Source organism: Clytia hemisphaerica, unplaced genomic scaffold (assembly GCF_902728285.1).
Source record: "Clytia hemisphaerica strain Z4C2 unplaced genomic scaffold, Clytia hemisphaerica genome assembly, whole genome shotgun sequence".
Classification (NCBI taxonomy): domain Eukaryota; kingdom Metazoa; phylum Cnidaria; class Hydrozoa; order Leptothecata; family Clytiidae; genus Clytia; species Clytia hemisphaerica.
The window spans coordinates 1-22,232 of NW_027104259.1; the positions used below are offsets into that span (position 1 = coordinate 1).

General features: G+C 36.8%; 3 protein-coding genes across 3 annotated transcripts; all 3 read right to left on the bottom strand.

Moving 5' to 3' along the window:
- Positions 1 to 668: 668 nt before the first annotated feature.
- On the bottom strand, positions 669 to 1,748 carry LOC136816614 (trace amine-associated receptor 7b-like). Its single transcript, XM_067072953.1, has one exon. It carries the CDS (start codon positions 1,746 to 1,748, stop codon positions 669 to 671), a length of 1,080 nt encoding a protein of 359 aa, XP_066929054.1.
- A 4,259-nt stretch (positions 1,749 to 6,007) lies between these two features.
- LOC136816616 (uncharacterized) lies at positions 6,008 to 7,519 on the bottom strand. The gene is made up of 2 exons (XM_067072955.1): positions 7,055 to 7,519; positions 6,008 to 6,656 (listed from the first exon to the last, which is right to left on the bottom strand). Exons 1-2 carry the CDS (start codon positions 7,509 to 7,511, stop codon positions 6,166 to 6,168), a joined length of 948 nt encoding a protein of 315 aa, XP_066929056.1. The 5' UTR covers positions 7,512 to 7,519; the 3' UTR covers positions 6,008 to 6,165.
- A 2,682-nt stretch (positions 7,520 to 10,201) lies between these two features.
- Positions 10,202 to 11,423, bottom strand: LOC136816615 (uncharacterized). Its single transcript, XM_067072954.1, has 2 exons — positions 10,959 to 11,423; positions 10,202 to 10,590 (listed from the first exon to the last, which is right to left on the bottom strand). The coding sequence occupies exons 1-2, from the start codon at positions 11,413 to 11,415 to the stop codon at positions 10,202 to 10,204; spliced, it is 846 nt and encodes a 281-aa protein (XP_066929055.1). The 5' UTR covers positions 11,416 to 11,423.
- Between the last annotated feature and the right edge of the window lie 10,809 nt (positions 11,424 to 22,232).

Here is a 22,232-nt window from a genome sequence, read left to right on the forward strand (position 1 = left end):
GATGATATTACTTGTAAGTAAAATTAGCACACAATCTTATCCAACGAGTTTCTGGTAATTGCCCATTATAACCAACCCATTGAACAGTATTTGTATGGGCGATATCACCCTTAGATCTTTGTAACAAGCAAAAGACAACTTAAAAAAGTGTCGAAAAATGCGAAAGGAGAGCTTTTTTAGGGGAATTTCTTGCTTTCCAGCAAATGATTCATTGGTATGCACACATATGACAGACCAAATACCAAACTATGGTATCGAAGACTTGATCGAAATTATTAGTGAGTAAACGCAAAATTTTTCCTTTAAATTTTTCTTTAACTGGCAATTGCTTCAGACGATTGATTTACCATTACGCGGAAATTAGGCTTATAGCTTTTACCAGTTTTAATTCGCTGAGCAGGCATCACGATATTAAACTTGAAAATTCCTTCGTGAAACTGTGAGGGTGATATAGTCAACAGATGAGTTATTTTAAATGGAATATTTTGAAAGTCGTTGGTGTTAAGTTTAAAATTAAATTATATAAGTGACATGTACTTTTTTCCTTTGTTAAATTTAAATAATACTGTCACTTCTCTAATCCGAACCTCTACAGTTTGAATTCCATAGTTCGATAAACTTCATCTTCATGATCACATAATCTGGTTCTCATAATAAACATTAGTCAATCAGTCTTCTTCTTTGATCGCCTCTAACACTGTTTGAGTCGGCTTCGAGTTTGTTCTTGACGCTGAGACTGACGGTGGTGTGATTTTTCGATTCTGACTGGTCGAACATGTTCTATTCGAGCCGTAATCCCAATCTCCTGAACCACCTCTTAAGCATTTTCCAACTGTCTTTTTGACTTCTCTATGGAAAGCTACAAACAAAATTTGATCAACAATAGCATTCGATAGCGCTGAAATTTCTGCTAGCTGCGAAAAGAGTTTTCTGCCATCAGGTTGGTAGAGATCAGTCAGCGATAGAATATTATGAACGAGGAACGGTAGCCATAGCAACAAGTATGACGCAACAATCGTGACGCATGTTTTGGTTGCTTTAAGGGAATGTTTTTGCTTTTTCAATGTCTCGACATCCGATGCTTTGTACAAGCTTCGTATATTTTCTTGATGTCGCTTAGCAACTAGCAGAACGCTTGCATTTGTAAAAATCAGAACCATATATGTCACCAACAACAAAATGGTAGTTAGTGAGGTGAAAAATCGCTGGCTAATCTGGAATCGAGCGACTGATAGAATCGTGGAATCAAAGATGGCGACCAAAACCCATGAACACGTGATTACTCCTATCACGTGACTGCTACGAAGGTGCTGATAGGTCATCGGTGAGTGAATTTGGACATAGCGATCCATAGTTGCCAAAAGCATACCGAGAAACAGACCCAGTAAGAATCCATTGTTGACTATAGGTGTTATGTTACCATAAGTGTGTTGTGTGACAATAATTGTAATAGCCATCCAGAAATGAGCCACTTGCATGTTCATGAATAGCTTAGTAGAATGTCTCTTCAAGCATTTCTTATTCTTCACCAAGAAGAGAAAGAGAGATGTGATGAGAATCATAGCTATGAGAGCTTGTGTTTGGTACGCGATCGACACCACTTCGTGTTGTATGCGTAGAGATGTTTCATTGAGGCTGTTTTCTGAGCCACGTAACGGACGCGTTAGGACGAGGCTTCCCCGGATGATATCCGGCTTGGTGCGGTTTTTCGTCTCCGAAAACATTGGTCGAACAAGAGAAAACTCCATCCTCGGTTTAGTTATATTGCCATGAAATTCACTCGGCTGGTTTACTTTTAATTGCAAATGATGTAGTGGTATAATTTTCTTTGAAATCCTAATCGTCTTTCACTGACGGCTCTGGTCTATCTTTCCGTTCTCTCCCCGTTTTTTAAATGATCAACTTTACTTGCACCTGGTATCGTGACTTCCACGTCTTTTCGTTGTCTCATCTATTTTTCAACTGTTTTGTTTTTCTATTACACTTTGTTTTAACTTTTTCTCTTTCGCTCTCTTCATTTTCAATCATCATTAATCACTGTTACTTTTTACCATCATTTGCTAAGTAAATACAGAACCTTGTTTGATGACATTGCCGGTAACAATATTTTTGCAGCTGCGTTTTTCTTCGTTTTTTTTTCTCTTTTTATTTTTGGTATATATGATGCGCATGCGCTAGCTCTGATATATTCCTCATCATGTGAAAAGACTAATTAAAGCATGTCAGATCCAGTCACTTGCATTTTGATGTACACGTTTTTTTATAAGAACGTCCAAAATTTTGGAAGCTTTCGGATGTTCTTGACTTTTTGATTTTTAAGCCTAAAAGTGTTGTGAGTATTTTTGTACATTCTCCTAAAATCGGGTATTTCAGAGCTCTCAAAGCCTTAAAATATTCTTAACTTGTACTTATATTTTAGCCATCAAAGATTTCAAAGATTTTAGCTTGTTCTTATTTAAAAAACACGTATCCTAGTTAACTAAGCCCGAAAATACAAGGTTAAGATATTGCTTAAGCAGTCTAGCGTTATCGACGCTTTAAAAGTTTATAATATACGGATTTTATATTGTGAATTTCTGTACTTGGTGATATCATAGTATGAAGTCTAGCTTTTATTATTTATAGGGGGGTTTATCGAAAGCAGTTAGGTTTATTTTCTTTGAATGATATTTGTTGGGTGAGAAAGGCCTTCAATTATCTGTCTACTGCCAAAATTCAAGTGCTACACGTTTTTTTTACAAAAACAATCTATATAAGGCCCCACTATAAGAACATAAGCCTTCGATGGCTAAAATATTAAGAACAAGTTAAGAACATTTTAAAGCTTTGCAGGCTCTAAAACACCCAATTTCCTAGTAAAATGGGCAAAAATGCTCGAAAAATGGTCAAAATAAGAACATGTTAAGAACATTTTTAGGCTATGCGAAGACTTCAAAATTTTTGGATATTCTTATAAAAAAGAACGTGCATTGATAAAAGCTTGGAAAAAACCTCTGTGGGTAATCATTTCAGAGTCTTAAGTTTACATTCACTCTTCAAGTTGAGAAATCTTTTAGTACATGTCAAATGTTATTCTATGCAAGGACACTTGTACAGCCGGACTGAGTACAACGGCTATTTCTCTTTCTATTTTTAACACATCTCCGTCGGAGCGAATCCGCGAACCCCGGTCAGCGGTTGAGAATGCAAAGTTTATTAGTTTTCATAAGGTTCTTTGAGTTAGAAATCCTCATACTTGGTCTAACTCGTGGGAATTGGATTGGGTTTCATGGTCAAGCAAAAAAAAAAAAGAGTTTCAGCGAGATTTTAAGCCAAAAAGTCAAAAAAATGCAAGAATTTGACAAAAATTCACTTTTTTAAGATTTTGACCGTTTTTTGACCATTTTTGGTCAACGAGTGATCAAAGAACCTCCAAATTAGGCCCTGCTTTACTTGATTCTGTCCTCCAGCGAATTAATTTGAAGGCCAAAAACCTTGAAAAAAGGGTCCTTCGAAAAAGTTGAATTGTAAACTACGTAAGTTATTTCAAGGTGTAACAAATATTTTAAGCAACTCTTAGAAGGTTGAAGTTGAAAATGACGAAGAAAAAACGAGTAAAAAATAGCCTAAACTCGCCTAAACTTTCCCCAAAGTTCCCAAATCTTATAATGGCTATAGCAAGATGTCTAACAAGGAACGGAATACATCATACTACAGCTGCTAAAAGCAAAATCTAAACATCATTCACGAGAAAAAAAATTTTTCTCTTTTTTAATTATTTGATTGTATAAAGGTGTGGATGGATGAAGTTGGGTATACTTGTTTGTCGTGCTCCTTGGGTGATCTAGATGTGCTTGATTAAAAAATTGACAGGGTAGAAATTTTCCTTATGGTTTTTTTTTCGTTCTCTTTTACCAGTTTTTTTAAGGGCAAACCACAAAAGAAGTTTTTGTATTGATTTACTGTATTGTATTTGAAAACATTTCAATGGTTCGTTTAAAAGGGTAATTCGATGAAAAGTAATACAATAAGATGGTGAATTTATAACGCCAGGTACAATAACGAATTATACCTTGTTAGAGAAAGGTGAAGTGATCCATTTTCAATCTAATTCTGAAGTTCGCAATCTTACAGTGCAAATTTGGGATGACTTCGGCGACACAGGGTAGTGAATCGAGAAAAAAGGGACACAATATATTGATCAGGTTAATGTAGTTAAGCTTTTGAAAATTAACAAGAAAGAAAGGTACAAAAGTACAAAATAATATAAAATTTGAGAATATTTCTAGGGATATCAACACCATTTCCAAATTAAACCTTTAATTCTGAAGGCTCTAAATCTCTTATAAAAATACTTTTAAAAACTAGAAAAAATATAACCATAAAAAAGTTATGATATACGGGTATGGTAAAAACAGAATATTAACAAACCTATGATGAAAAGGAGTTCATGATAATAAAGCCAATGGTTAATTTGTTACATTCGAACGTTTGAAACGCAGTGAAATACAATGACTTTTTGGACCTACCTCCGGGTACCCCGGTGGAGGTTCTATAAATTAACCCATGTCCGTTCGTTCGTCCGTTCGTCCGTCCGTCCATCTGTTACCAGCTTTTCTCAGGATTCACGTCACAAAATGTGACGGAGCCAGATTTTTTAGGCACATTTTTTTGGGAAAAAAGGTTTTTTGAGCCTGAACAGGGGGGGGGGGTCAGTATACTAGAAGGCGGCATGTATGTGTACTACAAGGTATTTTTCAAAACTTGACACCCACCCACCCCTGAAGTACACCATACTACATGGAAAAATCCCAAAACCACCCCATACCCCCTATTTACTACCAGGTAGTACCTGGTAAAAACCAAAACCACCCCATACCCCCCATTTACTACCGGGTACTACCTTGAAAAATCCGGAAAATAGAGAAACTTTTTTCCGAAAATCGGAAAATCGGGTAAACATTTTTCCAAAAATCGGGAAATCGGGAAAACTTTTTTTCGGAAAATCGGGAAATCGGGAAATTGGGAAAACTTTTTTCCAAAAATCGGAAAAACAGGAAAAATTTTTCTCAAAAATCCAAAATGGGTGAGAAATCAAACTTTTCAAAAATTACGTGAGACCATGTAGAAATACATGAGTCTCACACCCAATGCGTGAGAGTTGGCACCTCTAATGTACGAATGTTGAATGTTTGAATTCAAATTTTCGAATGTTTACATTGACTCGATAAACCATTCAGTGGGATCTGGTAGGATTACAATTCATTCCAAGAAGTTTGGAAGAATGATCTTGGACAAACTTGGCTTGATCAATTTATAATAGAACAACTTTACATTTCTATTTTAGTAGATAATTTTTTCTGAACCTTTTTGTTTCCACACTGTTAACCAGTGTTAACATCGATTTTGGACCCAACACCCCTATTTTGGTACACAGGTAGTAAAAATCAAAATCGATTTTGGACCCAACACCCCAATTATAGTACACATGTAGTACATGACAAATTTTTTTCTCAAACACCCACCCACCCCAGGATACACGCCACCTTCTGGTACACTGACCCCCCCCTGGCCTGAATGGTTTAAGTGATTTTCGTATTTGGGGAAATTCCTTTTTACCATTTTACATTATTCAACACACAAGCTTTATTTTTCCATTCTGAATTTTTGTACAATTATTGTCGCTTTTTCTCTTATTTTCATCTGATGTTAATCATTAGGTAGGTCCATTCAGCATGTTGCTTGTTTTGCTTGACTTTTGAGGGGAGTCTTATTCAACTAGTTTATTTTAGCTCCTTACCTCTTACAGAAAAAAAGCTATGGGGAGTCATTATTTACTATAAAAAGGGAGTTATAATTTCCTGGGAAATTTTTACTCTAGGGGAGTCTTTTTTTACTAGTTTATTATGACCGGGGGAGTAATCTTTTGCAGGTAGTTCAAATAATCCGCTACACCGGGCCATCCCGCCCCCATATAAACAGCCCCTAGTTGCTCTATTTTTTTTCTTCAAAAACCCACTCTACTTCCTTTAGGAATTGAATATCTAAAACAATAATATATCAAACAAAGAAATTACATTGTATTTAACTTATACTAAAGAAACTTCTGTGAAATAATGATTTAGAATTTTACGTCATATAAAATTGTCTTCTTTCTCTCCGGTTATGTGTATGTAAATGTTCACTTTAGGCTGCATTACTTCTTGTACGAGACTGGTCACTTGTAACCTTGATCTGACGAATTTTGGCTATCTGCTGTGTCAAGTTATCTGCAATTTTCATGAAACTTAATCCAGCTTCTGACTTTTCTTTTTTGTCAATCTTCCGGGAGTACCATGCAATTTCACCAATCGAAACGGCTAATCCAACAACTGCAAATACCATTGCCGTCTTACTGCCAGCCAACGCGGCCACTTTAGTCACGTCTACTATACCGTCGATAATTTGAGAAGCAGTCGTGATACTTTTAATTGCTTTTGCGCAAAACACGATCTCCACAATGTCGGCTGCAGCTTTTGCAGCAAAACCAAATGAGCTAGCACCGATGTCGATGTGTTGGCGCCGTTTGAGTGACTCGATCGTTGACGATATTTTCTCGATTTCTTCAGAAAGTGCTTGAACTTCTTGTGTCATGATGTCATCTTTCTTTATAAGCTCATCAGCTTCTTTGCATTTTTCTAAATTTAAAACGAGATTAAGACATTTAAGTCCTACCGGCTATAATTTGCGCCTTTGTTTTTACAAAGGTTCAGCGATGAATACACGGTTGGGAAAGTCCTTTTTCTTATATATAAGACTCAAAAGTTTAAGAATTTTTTAAGAATTATGCTGAGCCTCAAAAGTTTTGTTCAATTTTTCTTTCTTCAGTTAGGGTTTTTCAGTTCTTCGGGGTTTTTGATTAATTTCTTTTTATTTTTATTTTTTCGCTTTCAATACTTGAAGGGAGCATGAAATCAAAGTTAAAAGTGCTTTGTAAAAGTTCAACAAGTATTACTAAGAATATTTTAAGGCGAGACTGATTTCGATTTATGTAATTCTTATATAAAAAATAAACTGTGTAGAGAAGCGCACTTACTTTTGATCAACCAAGGTCCAATGATATTTGCTCCCACACCAACAGCTCCCCCAGAGAGTCCAACAGTAGCCCCGGCGATTGCAAAGCCTGCAATAACACTGGCACCAGCTGTTACTGGGGCCAAGGCTATTGACAATGCAGTAACGCCAAGACCTGCTCCAACGACGCCTGCAACTCCACCAGCAACATTTGATATGTTGACATCCATGTGTGTTTCGTCGCATTGACCAGCAATTGCCTTCACGCTTTTGACCAATTCTTCCCTTTGAGATAACCAGGAATCAACCAAGACATCCAACCTGTCTTTCTTTTCTTCAAAGTCACTGACCAAGTTTTTAAGGTCCCTCTCTGTTACGGCTGAGACTTTTGGTTCTGTGCATTCGTTTACAATCTTATGCGAAGCCATTGTAGCTATTTGTATGGCTTTTGGAATAGCTTTTATTGGTACCTCGATCATTTTTATTTAATTCTGTAAAAATAAACCAACAAGATTTTCGATCATTTGGAAGAGGGAAACAAACAATATGGATCAACTTTATAAAGTGAATACACAAAATTCTAAGGTTTTGTTTTTAAGTAAGAGTGACGTCGTTTAATTAAGGCCGGCGCAAATGAATCCAACATTTGATCCAACATTATTGTTGGATCAAATGTTGGGTTCATTTGCGCAAGTTATAAAATTGCAACTTTTTAAGAAAATTGTTGGAAATCATGTTGGATGAAGTTTGATCGCCGTCAAACTTTTCATCCAACATTTTTTATGAGATTGACGTCACTTTTATGTTGGTTTCAATGTCGGATACATTTGCGTAATCATGTTGGAAGAAAATGTTTGACGTTTTTGCGCAAATGACTTTTCGTCCAACATGACGTCCAACAATGAATTGGAAATGTTGGATTGAATACACAAAATTCTTTACTGAGTTAAATTTCAACCATAATATTGTCTAGTCTATCTCGATGTTTATAATATTATAAGTTTCACTTTCACGTGCGTTTATTGTGTCTGTTTGAGAATATGTAAGGTAGGGTAAAAATAAAGCACTGCCGGTAGACGACCGAAAAAAATGAAAATGACTGAGAAAACTAACAGACAATACATAATATAAAAAAATGTTTCATTTTTTCAAAAATGCAGTCAAACGAATGAACGAACGAACGGACGAACGAACATGGGTTAATTTAAAGGACCTCCACCGGGGTCCAAAAATTGACTTTAGCCCCTCCAGAAAAATTTTCCCACAACGCCACTGTCTGCCCGCATCGTTACAGGCTGGTAGCGATCATCAAATTAAGCTTTGAGAAAAAGAATTTACTAGTTTGAAGAGGTCACCAATAGCAAGCACTTCAAACCTTGGGACGAGATGGAGCTTTTACAAGTTCTTATTTGATTTGGTTGGTTGTTAGCCAGTAATAAAAATTTTTCTGAAGAACGCATCATTTTAATTACTTCAAATGACCAATTATTTTTACAGGTCTTGGTCTTGCCATTTTCTCAATTTTGGGGTAATTTATGTATTTTGTTCATAACTAATATATCCAGTATGGTATCAAATCAAGGAACAAAAAAAAATTATTAAAGCATCTTATAAAAACTCCATCTCATCTGCAAACCTTTGACGTATTGTGCTTTGACAGCTAATCTAAGGATGTTTAAAAATCGTTCGGAAAAGGTACAAAATGGTGATTTTTGTAATGACTATTCAAGAGCCTTTTGAGCAACTGAACCTTTTTTTAAGTGGCCAAAACGCGCCGGAAACGTGATAATGATATACTGCTGACCAATTGGAATCAATTAATATTTGGACTAGCATGTATGCATCCCTAAACAGTTTTTATTTTTTCACCTTGGCTATTTCTGGTTATTTCTTTCCCATGTGATTTATATTTAAACATTTCGGAACTATATAGATTAGAAAACAACCTATTATGTACAGGCTTTGTCCGCAAAGGACAGCTCTCATGATAAGCTAGAGTGAGCTTAACTTTTCGATGACGCCAACTCCAGTAAAACAAACAAGGAGCTCTTGACAAGGAAAACATCCAAATTTCAATTAGAAAAAAAGCTACTTGAAAAAACTTTGTAGTGTAGATTTTTTATGACAAAGTAGCCCTTAGTTTAGGGTTGAGAGTGTCGTATTATTCAAAAACTTGAGAGAAGTTGTCTTGTGGCCTCTATGTCATTGAAATGTCTTTAAAATATCATTCAAAACGTTTTGCGCTACTTCACAATGGTTTGAAATATGAAAATCTACTGGAAATTTCTCATCCTGGTGACGGGGTTCATGAACTGTACAAAATTTAAAGAATTCCCCCTAATAAAAGATACAATATGAATTTAAAATGAGCTAAGCTGTGCGTATATGTTTATTTACAAATGTTTTAAATTTCGGCGAAACATTTTCAAATACGACGCTCCCTGATAGACTCTTTGCTTCTCAGGCCCGGCGAAAGCAGGGTGACTGGGAGACTGGTGAGCCTCCCCAATTTTAAGAAAATGAGATTTTTTTCTCAAATTCCAAGCAGATTTTATCCCATTGCCCCTGCAGCCTCCCTGCTTTTACGGTTGTTCCGCCGGGTATGCTTCTGGTTTGAATGGTAATCACTGGATTTATTTCCAGAAGTATTCTCATTTTATATGACGCCTTTTGCAGATGATGACGGGAAAAGAGAAGAAATTTTGGCGAGAAGAAGTTTTGGCGAATCGAGCCCATTCGCCAATTTTGGTGCAATTTGGTGGAATTTATTTTGGCGATTTAATAAAATTTCTAAATTTTGCGAGAATTTATTTCTGGCGAACGACCCATTTTTATTCAATATTTTAACTAAAAAAAAGAGGCCCCCTCTAGTTGCTCTATCTATCTATAAACCCGCTCTACTTCCCCGAGGAATTGAATATCCAAAACAAAATATCAAACAAAGCTGAACAAAGAAATTACATTGTATTTAAGTTATACTAGAGAAACTTCTGTGAGATAATGAATTAGAATTTTACGTTATATAAAATATGTCTTTCTCTCCGGTTATATGTATGTAAATGTTCACTTTAGACTGTACTACTTCTTGTACGGGGCTGGTCATTTGTAATCTTGATCTGACGAATTTTGGCTATCTGCTGTGTCAAGTTATCTGCAATTTTCATGAAACTTAATCCAGCTTCTGACTTTTCTTTTTGTCAATCTTCCGGGAGTACCATGCAATTTCACCAATCGAAACGGCTAATCCGAAAACCGCAAATACCATTGCCGTCTTACTGCCAGCCAACGCGGCCACTTTAGTCACGTCTACTATACCGTCGATAATTTGAGAAGCAGTCGTGATACTTTTAATTGCTTTTGCGCACATCACGATTTCCACAATGTCGGCTGCAGCTTTTGCAGCAAAACCAAATGAGCTAGCACCGATGTCGATGTGTTGGCGCTGTTTGAGTGACTCGATCGTTGACGATATTTTCTCGATTTCTTCAGAAAGTGCTTGAACTTCTTGCGTCATGATATCATCTTTCTTTATAAGTTCATCAGCTTCTTTGCATTTTTCTAAATTTAAAACGAGATTAAGACATTTAAGTCTTACCGGCTATAATTTGCGCCTTTGTTTTTACAAAGGTTCAGCGATGAATACACGATTGGGAAAGTCCTTTTTCTTATAAGACTCAAAAGTTTAAGATTTTTTTAAGAATTATGCTGAGCCTCAAAAGTTTTGTTTAATTTTTCTTTCTTCAGTTAGGGTTTTTCAGTTCTTCGGGGTTTTTGATTAGTTTTTTTTCTTTTCATTTTTTCGCTTTCAATACTTGAAAGGAGCATGAAAGTTCAACAAGTATTACTAAGAATATTTTAAGGCGAGACTCATTTCGATTTATGTAATTCTTATATAAAAAATAAACTGTGTAGAGAAGCGCACTTACTTTTGATCAACCAAGGTCCAATGATATTTGCTCCCACACCAACAGCTCCCCCAGAAAGTCCAACAGTAACCGCGGCGATTGAAAAGCCTGCAATAACACTGGCACCAGCTGTTACTGGAGCCAAGGCTATTGACACTGCAGTAACGGCAAAACTCGCCCCAACGAAGCCCACAACTCCACTAGCAACATTTGATATGTTGACATCCATGTGTGTTTCGTCGCATTGACCAGCAATTGCCTTCACGCTTTTGACCAATTCTTCCCTTTGAGATAACCAGGAATCAACCAAGACATCCAACCTGTCTTTCTTTTCTTCAAATTCACTGACCAAGTTTTTAAGGTCCCTCTCTGTTACGGCTGAGACTTTTGGTTCTGTGCATTCATTTACAATCTTATGCGAAGTAATTGTAGCTAATTGTATGGCTTTTGGAATAGCTTTTATCGGTACCTCGATCATTTTTATTTAATTCTGTAAAAATAAACCAACAAGATTTTCGATCATTTGGAAGAGGGAAACAAACAATATGGATCAACTTTATAAAGTGAATACATAAAATTCTAAGGTTTTGTTTTTAAGTAAGAGTGAAGTCGTTTGCTTACTCATCAATTTTAATTCACAAGCTTTTTCACATTGGATTGACACGGATGTGGAGCAATATTGGTCAGAAAGAGGAAAAGAAAAAAATATTTTTGCATATTTTTGCTTATAATTAGCATAATATAGGGACACTGTCCTGATATGAAATATGTGGCTGATATCAAACGGGAACGCTTATGTAAAAATAAAACCTTTAACCAGAATGTTATCTTGTCTACCTCGATGTTATAATATTACTAGGTCACAGCACAGTTTGGATGTAAATGTGGATGAAACGACCGCCTTCCATCACGCATCACGCTCCCGAAAGAGCGCGCGCACATTATTAACGCCTACATGTCATCTCCAGTACTTTTTAGATTATTTATTGAAAACAGATTACAATATAAAAAACATTCAGGGAAAAAAAAGAGAAACACCTGAGTAATCTAGTTAAAAAAAACGAAAGTAAGTAAAAAATCCAAAGCAAGAAAAGAAACACTCTTCAGAAAATGTCCAACTCTTGGCGTGAAAAAGGTTTCCCCAGAGATGATAGCTCAGTCGAATTTAACCGATACAAACTTGCTAGAAAAGACTATCGCTGCCTAGTCAAGACGTGTAAAACCCAATCTACTGCGGAACACTATATTAATGTAGAGAAAATCAAAAACTTCAATTCCAGATCATACTGGAAGAAAGTCCGCCTAGCTAATTCAAAATCCCAAAAACTGTACACAATTAACAATAAAACTACACCTGAAGAAATTAACAGTGAATTCAAAATTCAAAAGCCACTTTGGTAACCTACTTAGTACCCCAAGAATTAACTCAATCGATAATAGTGAATCAAACAAGAAACTCAAAGACGTTCTTCAAAATTTAACTCGATCCGGAGGTAATGACTTTGACACATCAATATCTGATGTTAAACAAGCTATTACCGAATTAAACAATTTTCTGAACTTTATCGCCTACCTTATAAACAACATCATGACAATCGACAACTTACCAGCATATCATCACACATTGTACCAGTCGTTAAGTCCCATCGTAAGCCATTTAGTGACCCCCCGGGGGGGGGGGCACTGGGTTTGCGGACTGACGGTATGTGCGGGCCAAAAATTGGCTTTTAAAATTGCACCCTTACAGTGCAGCAAAAATCAGTGAAAATCATACCCTTTGAGTGCATTTTCCCCCAAATTTTCGATCCCTTTCGTGCAAAAAATGGTCAAAATTCTAGCAATTTTGGTCAAAATATCTAGATTTTTCAAGAATTTTCTGAAATTTCTACCCTTACAGTGCATCTCTAGTTTTTCCGACCCTTACAGTGCATTTCAAACATATTGGAAAAGGTACCCTTAGGACCCGCACATACCCGTCGGTCCTTTTGCCCAGCTGCCCCCCCCCCCGGGAGGAGTGACCCAAACAACAACTACCGGGGAATTAGTCTCATACCAATCATCACAAAAATTATCGAGAAAGTCATCATAATCAAATGCCCAGATCTAAAGCAACATCGAAGTGCTCAATTTGGCTTCTGTTCTGATGTCTCAACGTCGCATGCTGAACTACTACTGAGAGATACAATTACAAAGTACAACAGTCAAGGCACTCCTGTCCATGTTTGCAGCATGGATGCAGAGAAAGTCTTTGACTGTTGTAATTGGCTCGTACTATTCAACAATCTCATCACAAGAGAAACAATACCGAGACTTGTTATTCGCTTTTTAATAAACTTATATCTCAGAGAAGAAACTAGTGTTAAATACAAAGGTCATTATTCTGAGAGTTTCAAATTAAACACAAGGAGTCAGACATGGATCAAGCATGTCACCCTATCTCTACAATATCTACACAGAGTTCCTTATTGACACGATAAAAAAATCCAATCTTGGAGCCTTACTCACACCAGATCTAAACACCTCTATCATAGTTTTTGCGGATGACATCATACTGGTCAGTCCAACCCCCGGGGGGGGGGGGGGGCACTCATATGATCTGGCCTACGTCATGTGCCGTGCTTAAGGGTGGGGTTTTTCAACATCCCAAAATGCACTGTAAGGGTGTGTTTCTGTGAGATTGCACTGCAAGGGTCGAATTTTAAAACAAATCCAAAATAAGGGTTAAAAAGAAAGATTTTTACTTCTCGTTTATTTGAAAAAGTTTCTATTGTCTGATAATTACAGCTCTGACAAGAATAATTTTCTCAGTTTTTCTTTGAAACAGAAAATTTCCCAAGCTTCTTCTTTCACGCAGGTTTACAGCTGAGAAATATAGTGCACTATAAGGGTTGGGTAAATCAAGAGAAAATGCACTGAAAGGGTACCTTTTCAGCCATTTTGAACTGCACTGTAAGGGTACGATTTTGAAAAGCAAATTTTGCGCGGCACATACCGTCGTTTCGAAATCGAGTGCCCCCCCCCCCCCCCGGGGTCCAACCTTGAACCATCTCCAACGAATGATTGATACAGTTGTTAAACATGGAGAATCCAAAGGAATCAAATTCAACAGTGATAAAAGAAAGACTCAGTTTATAATATCAGGAAAACAAATCATTCCTGACCCCTCCCTTATATTGAACGGGGAGGCAATCTATCCTCAGCAGAACCTATAACATCTTGGTGTTCACTGGTACATCCTATCGCATAAAATGACGCTTCACAAACATCTCCAAGACAGAATCTCTGAACTATGGGCAGTGACTTCGTCCTTGATTTCCAGTGGTAAACGTAAAATGCATCCGAACACAATCTCAACGCTATTTAAATCTCTAGTTATTCCGAAAGTTTTATATGGCTTAGAAATAGTTGATATAAATGAAACCGATCTACATCTTCTCAACAAACAATTCTGCTCCGCGTTCAAGTCTCTGTTAGGCCTGTCGAAACATGCCACTAACGAACTTCTTAAACATTACAACCTATCAGACTTCACATCGACAATAAACTACCGTAGAATTAATCTTATATTGCAGCTTATGAAGAACAAAGTCACATCAGCATACCGTGAGATTGGGTAACTTGCATCAGTGGAGGCTAACATGCATAGCCCTCAAATAAAAAAACCTGACTGGTCATTAAAATACAACTACGCAGCTTCGCTCGCAGCTCAACTCTACCATTTTTGTTTTGATTTAACTTTGCCAGGTCTTTCATTTGAGGGCTATGCATGTTAGCCTCCACTGATGCAAGTTACCCAATCTCACGGTACCTATTGGAAATCCTATCCAAAGTAGAACGATCCTACTCAACTATACAAGTGTTATTCAACTCCTGCTGCTCGGCTAACCTTGACGTCATTGCTGTAATTCTTAATGAAAAAAAAAACACAAACGGACCATTAAAAATGAATTAGAACAGAATACTAGAAACAGATTCTCTTACTTGCTATCCGACTGGCATGTAATGGAAAATCGTAAAGAACTGAAAAACACCCTTAACAGACACACCATGAACAGTTGAAACATTTTATATGATTATATTACATACCTTTTAAATTTTCAAGAAGTGACAAAACAGAATGAAAGAAGCCTTGGAGGTTCTACCCACTTATCCTACCCTTGTCCCCCCCTTCCCCCTCTTACCTACAATTTCTCCAAAGCTTCTTTAATCTCTTCTCACTTCACTTATATATATTATATCTTATATTTATTTTGTTTGTTTGTTTGTTTGTTTATCTTTTTGAGATTATAGAAGAAGACTAAAACTATGTACATAAGGTTTAACCATGAGTGGTTTTCGAGCTATGTACACTTCTATACGAAGAAAAAAAAATTAACTAGAAAACATTTTGACTTTATATGCACTAGCTTTCAGATAGATGTTTCTTGTGAGCTTTAGCTCATCTTTGCACTGTGACCTCCACGTTTTTCTCAACTTTTAATTCTATCCATTATCTCAAAGATACCTAGTTCGTTAGTCACATTTTCAAGATAAATCTCAAGAAATCCATTCAACTATACATAATATTTTAAATAAAAATTTGTAAACATACGATATTTTTCAACTTTAGCCCTGATTTACTTTGAACGATGTATCCCCTTTTGTTCTCTTTCAATCCCAAGCTCAATTCTTTTTTTTTTGATCAATTTTTCCAGTGTAACCAAGCCTAACGCTAGGGTGATTCCCTTTTGTTTTTTATTTTTCTCACTTCTTTGTCCCTAGTCTAGAGACCAATCCAACCAATCTCACCTACCACAACAACCTTTTATTTTTTACTAAAAACGAAAAACGAAAAACCTGTACATAGAAAAAAAAACCCTTTATATAAAGTTTATACCATTATTGGTGATAAAAAGTCTTCCCTCTATCCAACTGTATATTAGTGAATTTATACAAGATAAATTGCTTTGGAAAACTTTCTTTGCTGTTCCTATGAACCATTCTGTTCAAAATAAGCTTATATTCTTGATGATACCAACTACTATCACTTTTGTGTGCGTTGTGTAAGTTTCAGAAAACCCTTTTTGCTCTTACGCTTTGAAACCTTTCTCTGTGGTCTTCTTTAAACGACTCTAATTATTTATAAGTTAATAATATATTCTTCTCTGAAACTAATTTAGAAAAACGAAAGTACTCAATGCGGTGGACGAACACACTAAATTCAGTTTTTGTTTACTAGTTCTTTTAACCATGCACGCTTTTCGTGCGTTTTTTAAGTTTATCAAAATAACTCAATAGATAGACGGGCATTATAACATTTGGTAATTAGTTCTTACAACGTAAACAAGTAACGGCGCACAATATGAGCATATTTGTCTGTGTTATAAGCACCTACACGTTTTTTTATAAGAATACACTTTATAAGAATATGATATTCTTATAAGTGTATTTTTAAAAAAACGTGTAGGTGCTTATAACACAGGAAAATATGCTCAATATGTGCGCCGTTACTTGTTCCGTGTACGAACTAATTACCAATGTTATATGCCCGTTATCTATGATTATTTTGATAACTTAAAAAACGCCGAAAGCGTGCATGGTTAAAACGAACTCGCAAACAAAAACGAATTTAGTGTGTTCGTCCACGCATTGAGTACTTCGTTTCTAAATAGTTTCGAGAAGAATATATTATTAACTTATAAATAATTAGAGTCGTTAAAGAGACCCAGAGAAGGTTCAAAGCGTAAGAGCAAAAAGGGTTTTCTGAAACTTACACAAACGCACACAAAAGTGATAGTAGTTGGTATCATCAAGAATATAAGCTTATTTTGAACAGAATGGTTCATAGGAGACAGCACAGAAAGTTTTCCAAAGCAATTTATCTTGTATAAATTCACTAATATACAGTTGGATAGAGGGAAGACTTTTATCACCAATAATGGTATAAACTTATATAAAGGGTTTTTTTTCTATGTACCGGTTTTTCGTTTTTCGTTTTTAGTAAAAAATAAAAGGTTGTTGTGGTAGGTGAGATTGGTTGGATTGGTCTCTAGACTAGGGACAAAGAAGTGAGAAAAATAAAAAACAAAAGGGAATCACCTAGCGTTAGGCTTGGTTACACTGGAAAAATTGATCAAAAAAAAAAGAATTGAGCTTGGGATTGAAAGAGACAAAAGGGGATACATCGTTCAAAGTAAATCAGGGCTAAAGTTGAAAAATATCGTATGTTTACAAAATTTTTATTTAAAATATTATGTATATGTTGAATGGATTTCTTGAGATTTATCTTGAAAATGGACTAACGAACTAGGTATCTTTGAGATAATGGATAGAATTAAACGTTGAGAAAAACGTGGAGGTCACAGTGCAAAGATGAGCTAAAGCTCACAAGAAACATCTATCTGAAAGCTAGTGCATATAAAGTCAAAATGTTTTCTAGTTAATTTTTTTTTCTTCGTATAGAAGTGTACATAGCTCGAAAACCACTCATGGTTAAACCTTATGTACATAGTTTATTCTTCTTCTATAATCTCAAAAAGATAAACAAACAAACAAACAAACAATAAAATATAAGATATAATATATATAAGTGAAGTGAGAAGAGATTAAAAGAAGCTTTGGAGAAATTGTAGGTAAGAGGGGGAAGGGGGGGACAAGGGTAGGATAAGTGGGTAGAACCTCCAAGGCTTCTTCATTCTGTTTTGTCACTTCTTGAAATTTAAAAGGTATGTAATATAATCATATAAAATGTTTCAACTGTTCATGGTGTGTCTGTTAAGGGTGTTTTTCAGTTCTTTACGATTTTCCATTACATGCCAGTCGGATAGCAAGTAAGCGAATCTGTTTCTAGTATTCTGTTCTAATTCATTTTTAATGGTCCGTTTGTGTTTTTTTTTTCCTTACGCATACAGCAATGACGTCAGGTAGCCGAGCAGCAGGGTGAATAACCTTTATGTTGAGTAGGCTCGTTCTAATTGGATCGGCTTTCCACTAGTACCGTGAGATTGGGTACTTGCATCAGTGGAGGCTACATGCATAGCCCTTAATGAAAGACCGCAAAGTAAATCAAACAAACGGTAGATTGAGCTGCGAGCGAAGTGCTTCGTTGATTTATGACCCGTCCGTTTTTTATTTGAGGCTATGCTGTTAGCCTCACTGCTGCACGTTACCAATCCAGGTAGCTGATGTGGCTTGTTCTTCATAAAGCTGACATATAAGATTAATTCTCGGTAGTTTTGTCGATGTGAAGTCTGATAGGTGTAATGTTAAGAAGTTCGTTAGTGGATGTTCGCAGGCCTAAACAGAGACTTGAACGGGAGCAGAATTGTTTGTTGAGAAGATGTAGATCGGTCATTTATATCAACTATTTCTCAGCCATAAAACTTTCGGAATAACTCGCGATTAAATAGCGTTGAGATTGGTCGGAGCATTTTACGTTTACCACTGGAATCAAGGCGAAGTCCTGCCCATAGTCAGAGATTCGCTTGGAGAGTTTTGAAGCGTCATTTATGCATAGATGTACCAGTGAACACCAAGATGTTATAGTTCGCTGAGGATAGATGCCTCCCGTTCATATAAGGGAGGGGTCAGGAATATTGTTTTCCTGATCTTAAAACGATCTTTCTTTTATCACTGTTGAATTTGATTCCTTTGGATTCTCCCTGTTTAACAACGATCAATCCTTCGTTGGAGATGGTTCAGGTTGGACCCGGGGGTGGGGGGGGGCACTCGATTTCGAACGACGTATGTGCGCGCAAAATTGCTTTCACATCGTACCTTACCGTGCAGTGCAAAATGGTGAAAAGGTACCCTTCCGTGCATTTTCTCTGATTACCCAACCTTATCGTGCACATATTCTCAGTTAAACCTGCGTGAAAGAAGAACTTGGGAAAATTTTCGTTCAAAGAAAACGAGAAAATTATTCTTGTCAGAGCTTTATGATCAGACAATAGACACTTTTCAAATAAACGAGAAGTAAAAATCTTTCTTTTAACCCTTATTTGATGTTTTAAATTCGACCCTGCATGCAATCTCACAGAAACACACCTTACAGTGCATTTGGGATGTGAAAAACCCACCCTTAAGCAGGCACTGACGTAGGCAGTCAATGAGTGCCCCCCCCCCCCCCCGGGGGTTGGACTGACCAGTATGATGTCATCCGCAAAAACTATGATAGAGGTGTTTAGATCTGGTGTGAGTAAGGCTCCAAGATTGGATTTTTTTATCGTGTCAATAAGGAACTCTGTGTAGATATTGTAGAGATAGGGTGACATGCTTGATCCATGTCTGACTCCTTGTGTTAATTTGAAACTCTCAGAATAATGACCTTTGTATTTAACACTAGTTTCTTCTCTGAGATATAAGTTTATTAAAAAGCGAATAACAAGTCTCGGTATTGTTTCTCTTGTGATGAGATTGTTGAATAGTACGAGCCAATTACAACAGTCAAAGACTTTCTCTGCATCCATGCTGCAAACATGGACAGGAGTGCCTTGACTGTTGTACTTTGTAATTGTATCTCTCAGTAGTAGTTCAGCATGCGACGTTGAGACATCAGAACAGAAGCCAAATTCGATGTTGCTTCTGATCTGGGCATTTGATTATGATGACTTTCTCGATAATTTTTGTGATGATTGGTATGAGACTAATTCCCCGGTAGTTGTTTGGGTCACTCCCGGGGGGGGGGGGCAGCTGGGCAAAAGGACCGACGGGTATGCGGGGTCCTAAGGTACCTTTCCAATATGTTTGAAATGCACTGACGGGTCGGAAAAAAACTAAGATGCACTGAAGGGTAGAAATTTCAGAAAATCTTGAAAATCTAGATTTTGACCAAATTGCTTAGAATTTGACCATTTTGCACGAAAGGGATCGAAAATTTGGGGAAAAATGCACTCAAAGGGTATGATTTTCACTGATTTTGCTGCACTGTAAGGGTGCAATTAAAAGCCACTTTTGGCCCCACATACCGTCGTCCGCAAACCCAGTGCCCCCCCCGGGGGGTCACAAATGGCTTAGATGGATCTTAACGACGTACAGTGTGAGATATGTGTAGTTGTCGATTGTCATGATGTTATAAGTAGGCGATAAAGTCAGAAATTGTTTAATTGGTAATAGCTTGTTTAACATCAGATATTGAGTGTCAAAGTCATACCTCCGGATCGAAGTAATTTTGAGAACGCTTGAGTTCTTGTTTGACCTATTACGATGAGTTAATCTTGGGTACTAAGTAGGTACCAAATGGCTTTGATTTTGAATTCACTGTTACTTTCTTCGGTGCGTTTTATGTTCTTGTGAACCGTTTTGGGATTTGATAGCTAGGGGACTTTCTTCCAGTATGACTGGAATTGAAGTTTTTCTTTTCTCTACATTCTATAGGTCCGCAGTAGATGGGTTTTTAACGTCTGACTAGGCAGCGATAGTCTTTTAGCAGTTGTATCGGTTAAATTCAACTGAGCTCTCATCTCTGGGAAACTTTTTACGCCAAGAGTGAACATTTCGAAGAGTTTTTCTTTCTTGTTTGGTTTTTATTTAGTTTCGTTTTTTAAACAGATTACTTAGTGTTTTTTTTTTCCCTGTGAATGTCTTTAATCGGAATGAATAATCAAGCCGAAAATGACTATCTTGTAATCTGTTTTCAATAATAATCTAAATGTACTGGGATGACAGTAGGCTTAATAATGTGCGCGCGCTCTTCGGGCGCGTGAGGATGATGGAAGGCGGTCGTTCAGTTGGTTTACATCCAACTGTTGTGTGACGTAGTAATATTATACATCGAGGTAGACAACGCTAATCATTAGGTAAGGTTATTTTTAATAAGCGTCCCGTTTGATATCAGCCAAATTTCATATCAGGACCTTTCCCTATATTATGCTAATTATAAGCAAAAAAATTTTTTTTTCTTTTCTGACCAATATGCTCCACACCATGTCAATCAAGTGAAAAGTTGTGAATTAAAATTGCGAGTAGCAAACGATATCATCTTATTTAAAAAAAACCTTAGAATTTTATGTATTCACTTTATAAGTTATCCATATTGTTGTTCCTTTCCAAATGATGAAAACTTGTTGGTTATTTTTACAGAATAAATAACATGATCGGGGTACCGATAAAAGCTATTCCAAAAGCCATACAATTAGATACAATTACTTCGCATAAATGAACGAATGCAACATAACCAAAGTCTCAGCGTAACAGAGAGGGACCTTACAACTTGTTCAGTGAATTTGAAGAAAAGAACGACAGGTGGTGTCTTGGTGCTCCTGGTTATCTCAACGGGAAGAATGGTTCAAGCGTGAAGGCAATTGCTGGTCAATGCGACGAAACACACATGGATGTCAACATATCAAATGTTGCTAGTGGAGTTGTGGGCTTCGTTGGGGCGAGTTTTGCCGTTACTGCAGTGTCAATAGCCTTGGCTCCAGTAACAGCTGGTGCCAGTGTTATTGCAGGCTTTTCAATCGCCGCGGTTACTGTTGGACTTTCTGGGGGAGCTGTTGGTGTGGGAGCAAATATCATTGGACCTTGGTTGATCAAAAGTAGTGCGATCTCTACACGTTTATTTTTATTATAAATTACCTAAATCGAAATGAGTCTCGCCTAAAATATTCTTAGTAATATGTGAAACTTCATGCTCCTTCCAGTATGAAAGCGAAAAAAATAAAAGAAAAAAAAATAATCAAACCCCCGAGAACTGAAAAACCCAACTGAAAGAAAGAAAATTAAACAAACTTTTGGGCTCCGCATAATCTTAAAAAAAATCTAACTTTGAGTTATAAGAAAAAGGACTTTCCCATCGTGTATTCATCGCTGAACCCTTTTGTAAAACAAAGGCGCAATTATAGCCGTAAGATTAAAGTCTTAATCTCGTTTTAAATTTAGAAAATGCAAAGGAAGCTGATGAACTTATAAGAAAGATGATTATGACGCAAAAGTTCAAGCACTTTCTGAAGAATCGAGAAATATCGTAACGATGAGTCACTCAAACAGCTGCCAACACACGACATCGTGCTAGGCTTCATTTGGTTTGCTGCAAAAGCTGCATCGACATTGTGGAAATCTGAGTGCGCAAAAGCAATTAAAAGTATCACGACTGCTTCTCAAATTATCGACGGTATAGTAGACGTGACTAAAGTGGCCGCGTTGGCTGGCAGTAAGACGGCAATGGTATTTGCGGTTTTCGGATTAGCCGTTTCGATTGGTGAAATTGCATGGTACTCCCGGAAGATTGACAAAAAAGAAAAGTCAGAAGCTGGATTAAGTTTCATGAAAATTGCAGATAACTTGACACAGCAGATAGCCAAAATTCGTCAGATCAAG